The sequence below is a fragment of the Peromyscus leucopus genome, chromosome 11 (assembly GCF_004664715.2).
Source record: "Peromyscus leucopus breed LL Stock chromosome 11, UCI_PerLeu_2.1, whole genome shotgun sequence".
In the NCBI taxonomy this organism is placed as follows: domain Eukaryota; kingdom Metazoa; phylum Chordata; class Mammalia; order Rodentia; family Cricetidae; genus Peromyscus; species Peromyscus leucopus.
The window spans coordinates 25,927,772-25,935,296 of record NC_051072.1 but is presented as its reverse complement, the minus strand read 5'-3'; the positions used below and the strand labels follow the sequence as shown (position 1 = coordinate 25,935,296).

The 7,525-nt window shown below is 42.6% G+C and overlaps 1 protein-coding gene across 1 annotated transcript; it reads left to right on the top strand.

Moving 5' to 3' along the window:
• Positions 1-2,943: 2,943 nt before the first annotated feature.
• LOC114697314 (60S ribosomal protein L38-like) lies at positions 2,944-3,197 on the top strand. Its single transcript, XM_037209556.1, has one exon. It carries the CDS (start codon positions 2,944-2,946, stop codon positions 3,154-3,156), a length of 213 nt encoding a protein of 70 aa, XP_037065451.1. The 3' UTR covers positions 3,157-3,197.
• Positions 3,198-7,525: the final 4,328 nt, after the last annotated feature.

The following is a 7,525-nucleotide window of genomic DNA, read 5'->3' as shown; positions in this document are numbered from 1 at the left end:
GATGTCATAGGACATCCTGTGATGAAGCTAGATCACCCCTGTGATGTCATAGGACATCCTGTGATGAAGCTAGATCACTCCTGTGATGTCATAGGACATCTTGTGATGAAGCTAGATCACCCCTGTGATGTCATAGGACATCCTGTGATGAAGCTAGATCACCACTGTGATGTCATAGGACATCTTGTGATGGAGCTAGAAGTCTGTTGTGAGTAGCTGGACAGGAGAAGTTTCTTGATCTTCAACTTTCAGTCTTTAAATAGTAAGGTAACTAAGTTTCTTTTCTTTATAGCCTCCAGTGCTTTGTTACAGTGATGGGTGATATTGTTCTGTATGCTGTGAATATGTGTTGCTCTGATTGGTTGATAAATAAAGCCTTTTGGCCAATGGTGAGGCAGAATAAGGTTAGGCGGGATGTTCTAACTAGAGGGAGAGGACGGAGAAAGAGCAAGGAGACGCTGCCAGCTGCAGCCAAGAGAAGCAAGATGTAAAGGTACCAGTAAGCCACAAGGCATGTGGCAAAGTACAGATTTATAGAAATGGGTTAATTTAAGATGTAGGAGCTAGCTAGCAAGAAGCTTGAGCCATTAGGTCATATAGTTCATAATCAATATAAGCCTCTGTGTGTTCATTTGGGTCTGAGTGGCTGCAGGACTGTGGGACCTCAGGTGCTGGGCAGGACCAGGAAAACTTCATCTACTTTACAGCAATAGAAAAATGAACCAATTCAGAAGTCATGTGGACTGGCTAGTTTTGTGTCAACTTGACACAAATTAGAGTCATCAGAGAGGAAGGAGCCTCAGCTGAGGAAATGCCTCCATGAGATCCAGATGTAAGGCATTCTCTCAATTAGTGATCAATGGGGAAAGGGCCCAGCCCATTGTGGATGGTGCCATCCCTGGGTTGGTGGTCCTGGATTCTATAAGAAAGCAGATTGAGCAAGCCATGAGGAGCAAGCCAGTAATTAGCACTCCTCCACAGCCTCTGCATCCTCCAGGATCCAGTCCTGTTTGAGTTCCTGTCTTGACTTCCTTCAATGATGAATAGGATAAGCCAAATAAATCCTTCCTCCCCAACTTCTTTGGTTATGGTATTTCATCACAGCAATAGAAGCAAACCCTCACCAAGGCACCATGGTATTTTAGTTTGTTGGTGGGTGAGACTTAATTTTTTTTCTTCTTTTTCCTAAAAACTGAAAGGAAAAATGTGTGACAGTGAGCTTGGCTCAGCTGGTAAAGGTGCTTGCCACCAAACTAGATGGCCTGAGTTCAACCCCTGGAGCCCATATGGTGGAAGGAGAAAACTGACTCCCACAAGTCATCCTTTGACCTCCACATGTGTACCATGGCATACCTCACCATACACAAAATAAAATGAAAAAGTGTAAGTCTAAATTTTTTGAAGAAAGTCAAGATGGGTATTGGGAGAGTACTAGCACTCTCAACCAAGTTCATGGAGCCAGGAATGGATTGAACTAGAAAAGCTCGAGACCTGATAGTTTTGAGTACAATGTGAGCATCAACATGAACTACAGGACAAAGAACGTGCCCGAGAAAGACAGACCTGCTAGGGACTAATGAGATATGGGGTTGCATGAGGCATAGAGCAAAGAGGAGTACAGATAGAGGAGGTTTGGGAAACTCTCGCACATGAACTGTGATGATCCCACAGCAAGAAGACATAAGAAGAATCTGAGGGCCACTTCTGTTGACTCACAGGAAGATTTGGGAGGCCCATGAAGATGATCATTTGGCTCAGGAAATGAGTGGATAGTGTGAAGAAGTGTCAGAGAAGGAAGACCAGCACTCTGGGCTGTACCAGGCTTTTTCTTTTGGGCCATCAACCAGCTCCCAAATCATGACTCGGAGACTTCTTATTAGTTATAAATGCTCAGCCTAGCTTAGGCTCATTTATGGCTAGCTCTTTTAACATAAATTAACCTGTTTCTCTTTATCTACCTTTTGCATGGGGGCTTTTTACTTTTCTTTCCTTCCATATATCTTACTTTCATAGCATGTTGTGTCTGCCTGATAGTGTCTCCCCCATTCTCTTCTCCTTCTTCTCTCATCTTCTCCTCTCTCTCAAGCCTAGATTTCTCCTCCTATTTATTCTCTCTGCCCGCCAGCCCAGCCTAGCCTTTCTCTGCCTAGCTATTGGCTGTTCAACTCTTTATTAGACTAATCAGGTGCCTTAGTCAGGCAACATCTTTGTGTAATTAAACAAATGCAGCACAAACAAGCATAACACACCTTTACACAGTTAAAGTAATATCCCTCAACATGAACAAATGTAGCACATCTTTACCCAGTTAAAATAATGTTCTACAACGTTGGTCGGATCAGTACAGACAGACAGCTAACCAAGGGTCCTGCACCATTACATAAGGGCACGTGGGTGGTGACTGTACCCTAGGACTCATCATGTCTACTTCCTTATCACTTCTGCATTCTAATGAAGCTGTTCCTGCTCCTCTTTCCAGATGCATTATTATGAGTGTAAGACATCTGAGTAGGCAGATATTTTACATTATTACATGACATGCATCTGTACCATCTGACTTGACATTTTCATTGTGAGCCTAGGCTCCAATGGCTAAAACCTCTCTCTAGCTGAGCACTATTTAAATTAAATGACCATTTGATTCTTCCTCACATTCTTCCTAAGGTCTGTGAGCTCGGTTTCTCCCAGTTCTCTATAGCTTCATCTTCTCATTTTCATCTTTAAATATCTCTTCTGCTCATGCATCCATGTGTTAGGAAGAGCAGAGTGATCCACTAAAAGCTAAACTAAAATCTGCATGTGCCAATCTCCCTTGTGACTAAGAGTTGTGGTGCATTATTTTAAATCATATTACCATATATTAGTCAATGACATACAAAATATGTTCAATTAGCTCTTCGGTTCTTGCCGCTGTGCGGTCTCCAGCACCGAGCGTCTGTTGCCATGCCTCGGAAAACTGAGGAAGTCAAGGACTTTCCGCTCACAGCACGGCGGAAGGATGCTAAATCTGTCAAGCTCAAGAAGAACAAGGATAATGTGAAGTTCAAGGTTCGCTGCAGCAGGTACCTTTACACCCTGGTCATCACAGACAAGGAGAAGGCTGAGAAGCTGAAACAGTCCCTGCCCCCTGGTTTGGCAGTGAAGGAGCTCAAATGAACCAGACCTCTCTGTTTTGACCATTAAAATCCCTGAAAGGTAAATATATATATGTGTGTGTGTTTAATTATATTCTCATACATAGATATACTGTAGTTTGTTCCTATTTATTGCCGTTGTACTTTTTGGCTTCTCTTCCTTCTGTCCATTGCTCCCCTTCCTCTTCCATAATGTTTGCCCTACCTTCTTGTCTGTTTTCTTAAGCTGAATAGTATTTCTGAGTGTGTGTGTGTGTGTGTGTGTGCATGTACATTTTTTTTCTTCAGAGCTACTAATGTAGCTCTGCCTTAGGCTATCAGTCCCCTAGGCTTACTTCTAGCTGAAGACCAGGGTCAGGTCTGTCAGCGGGGCTTCCATGCTCCTGAATCAAATGTTACCTTCGATCTTCCCATAGCAGAGGAAAGAGCCAGAGAGAGTTCAAACCATGGACATCTTCTACCCTTCTCAAGTGTGCTTACCTTCTGTTGGTCAAAGTAAGTCATCTGGCCATGTCCAGTCAATGCAGTGGGGAAGTATGAGCCAGGAGAAGAAGGTGAAGGTGTTTCATATTTTTTTAATTAATAAAATCATGGTCTGAGTGTGGGGCGTTTACCCACCACCCCCACAGCTTCCCAGAATTTTCTTGAGTGCGATCAGCAGGAAATATTAGATAGAAGGATTTATAGCGGAGAATCTTGTGGAGATAAACAGATAGAAAATAAAGGATAGCCTCGAGAGGGCCTGGAACCTATTCCAACGGGCCCAGACTGTCTCTGGTCCAGGGTTTTTATAGAGACGCCAAGGGGTGGAGCAAAAGACCTCCTCCCCCAGCCCAGCCAAGTGCAGGCCATCTCAGACACCTGCACTCAGGCCCGTGGTCCTGATCATCCTCTATTCGGACATGCTGGGTAAAGCCACGAGGAACCCCAGAACGGGCTCCCACATCTGAGAATGCAGCTAGCTCTATTGTTGGACAGCTTGCCCAGCATGCACAAGGCCCTGGGCAGGATCTTTATCACCACATAAGCCAGGTGTGGTGACATAGTTCTATAATCCCAACACTTGGAAGGAAGAGGCAGAAACATCAGGAGTGCAAGGTCATCCTTGGTTACAATAAATTTGGGCTATAGGAGACCTTGTCTCAAAAACAATATCATCAATGTGAACTTCTACTGTAGATGTCAAGCTACAAATATTTCTCTGTCTGGGGGACACAGGAATCTTCCTTGTGCTCATGCTGCTTTGCAGGCTGCCTGCAGAGATGATCTCTGACCTGTCTGCAGCAAGTGGTAGAGGCAATTAAGAATTACTAATTGCCAATTCACCAAATAAAGTGGAGAGGGTTATCATGGAGTGAATTGGAGCATTCTAGGAAGAGGCCAGACACCCAACTGTCTGAGAAGGCTGAGAAGGCCTTTCCAGGTAGGTGGAAATGTGCTATTTAAAACTTCTAGTGTGCTGAAGTGCATGCAAGTGTGGTGAGGGAAGTTCCAGGTTGATAAGTGCACTCCCATTTAACCAGAAGCATTGATGGTGCAACTATTGCTTACTATTATGTCTTGCCATATGAAACTTAGATTTTGTTTCTCTTGGAAATGATTAGGCTTCTTCTTCTTCCTACCACCTTTGGAAATTTTTAACCAGTCGATTTGCATTTGTGTAGTCTTAACATTATTCTACTTAACATTTAATGAGTTCTGATTGATAGCTCAACACTGTATATTTAGGATGTACAGTGTGGTGATAGTTACATCTCCCTAGACATTATGAAAATTTCCTCTAAGGCCAATCAACCCATCAATTCATATGCTTATTTTATTTTTTCATTTATTTACTCTTGCAGCAAATTTTGTTTCATTCTACTAGTTTTAAATAAAATCATCATGCTGCATGTTGCTTTTTTAGAATGTATACATTTTATTAAAAAGGTGAAAGATTATGATCTAAAGATTGTTCACACACACACACACACACACACACACACACACACACACACTGCCACAGTACTGGTGTAGAGGTCAGAGAACACCTTGGTGAAATGTTTCTCTCCTTCTACCTTTCCATGGGTCCTGAGGATGGACCTCAGGTTGTCAAGGTTACACAATAAATGCTTCACCCACTGAGCCATTTCGCTGGCCCAATCTCTTTTACTTTTGGATAACAAGCCCACTCCTTACCTCATGGTGACTTTCAGTTACATTTCTCTGATAGTTGGTGATATTGAGCATTTTTACATGCACCTTTGCCCATTTGTATGTTTTCTTTAGAAAGAAATGTCGTTTCAGGTCTCTGTATATAATCGTGTCATTTGCAGATAAGAGTGTTTTATTTTTCCCTTCTCCCTTGAATGTCTTCATTTCTTTCTCTCAACTCTTTGTCCAGCTAAGATCTCTAGGATGTTTAGTTTTGTTTATATATTTTTAAAACCCTATGTAGAATGTAAGTGGTGAGAGTGAACACTCATCTCCCCTCCATATCATAGAGGAAAGGGTTCAGCTTTTCACCATTGAATATGACTTTCGCTTTGGGCATGTCTTGTTTTGCTATGCTGAGGTACATGCTTTATATCTTGATTTGTGAGACTTCTGTTTCTATCATGAAAGGGTGTTCAATTTTGTTTAATGCATTTCCTACATCTTTTGATCTAATTTTTATCCTCTGTTCTATTATATTGCAATTATTAATTTGAGCACCAAGACTCCTATGTCCCAGAGACAGTTTCCACTTGTTCATAGTATATGGTCATTTTAATGTGTTGCTGAATTCAGATTGCTTGGGTTTTTCAAGTGAGAATTTTTGTTTACTTTCATCATGGATATTGCTCTGTGGAATTCTTTTCTTGTTCTTTCTTTTGGCTTTGGTGTCAGGGAAATTAAATAAGCATGGGAACATTCCCTTTTGCTTTTTTGGAAGAGACTGAGAAGGACTGTTATAGGTTCTTTGAATACTTTTGGTAGACATCAATAGGAAGGTTGTGTGGTCCTGGGGTTTCTTTTCTTGGGAGATATTTGGCTACTGATTGAAGCTCCCTGCTCATTACTAGTCTGTTTGGATTTTTCTTTTTCTTCAGGATTTAGTCTTGGTGGGTGTTCAATTTCTTGGTAGTAGAAACTGATGTGTTCAAAACCACCATTGCCACCCAGCTCCCAATTTCTTAGTCCATGAAACAAAACATTTTCAGATTCTTAGTCCTTATTCTTTGTTAGATTTCTTTCTTTTTTTCTTTTTTAAGAGAAGAGCTATTTTTGTAACTAAATTTTATGAGAAGGCCTAATGTGTGTGACAGGGAAATGCTCCTGTTTCTAATCTGGAGAACTATGAAGGCAGAAGGAGAAGCAATCAGGGTATCCACTGGGCATATAGAAGTCTCAAGGAATAACAAAGGCCACCAAAGGTAAAGAATCACAGAGCTGTGGTTGTTGACAGACAAGGGAAAATGCAATGAAAAGATCCTCTGAATAGTTCTCTAGGACAAATCTCTGCTCTCTTAAACAAGCAGATGAGGTGGGGTTCACACTGACCATAATTAAATACTGAAAGCCAGCCCGAGGATTCAGACAGAATGACTCTGTACATCTGTGGGAGGCTGGTTCAGATAAGTCTTGCTGTTCATTGGTCAGAAAGTGTCTTCAGTCAAGTCCCGTTGAGCTTCACTTGGGTAGAGGTGTTCACATTCACACACACAGCTTCAGTTGGGTAGAGGTGGTCACAGTCACACACAGCTTCAGTTGGGTAGAGGTGGTCATATTCACACACAGCTTCACTTGGGTAAAGGTGTTCACAGTGACACACAGCTTCAGTTGGGTAGAGGTGTTCACATTCACACACACAGCTTCAGTTGGGTAGAGGTGTTCACATTCACACACAGCCTCAGTTGGGTAGAGGTGGTCATAGTCACACACAGCCTCAGTTGGGTAGAGGTGTTCACATTCACACACAGCTCCAGTTGGGTAGAGGTGTTCACATTCACACACAGCTTCAGTTGGGTAGAGGTGGTCATATTCACACACAGCTTCAGTTGGGTAGAGGTGTTCACATTCACACACAGCTTCAGTTGGGTAGAGGTGGTCACATTCACACACAGCTTCAGTTGGGTAGAGGTGGTCACATTCACACACAGCTTCAGTAATGTACATACAGTTCATGGTAGAGGTGTTCACAGTCACACACAGCTTCACTTGGGTAGAGGTGTTCACAGTCACACACAGCTTCAGTTGGGTAGAGGTGTTCACAGTCACACACAGCCTCAGTTGGGTAGAGGTGGTCACAGTCACACACAGCTTCAGCTGGGTAGAGGTGGTCACAGTCACACACAACTTCAGTACTGACTCTTAGGCAAGCAATGTGACAGGTGGCTAGTTTCCCGATACAATGGGCATGTGGGCAGCAG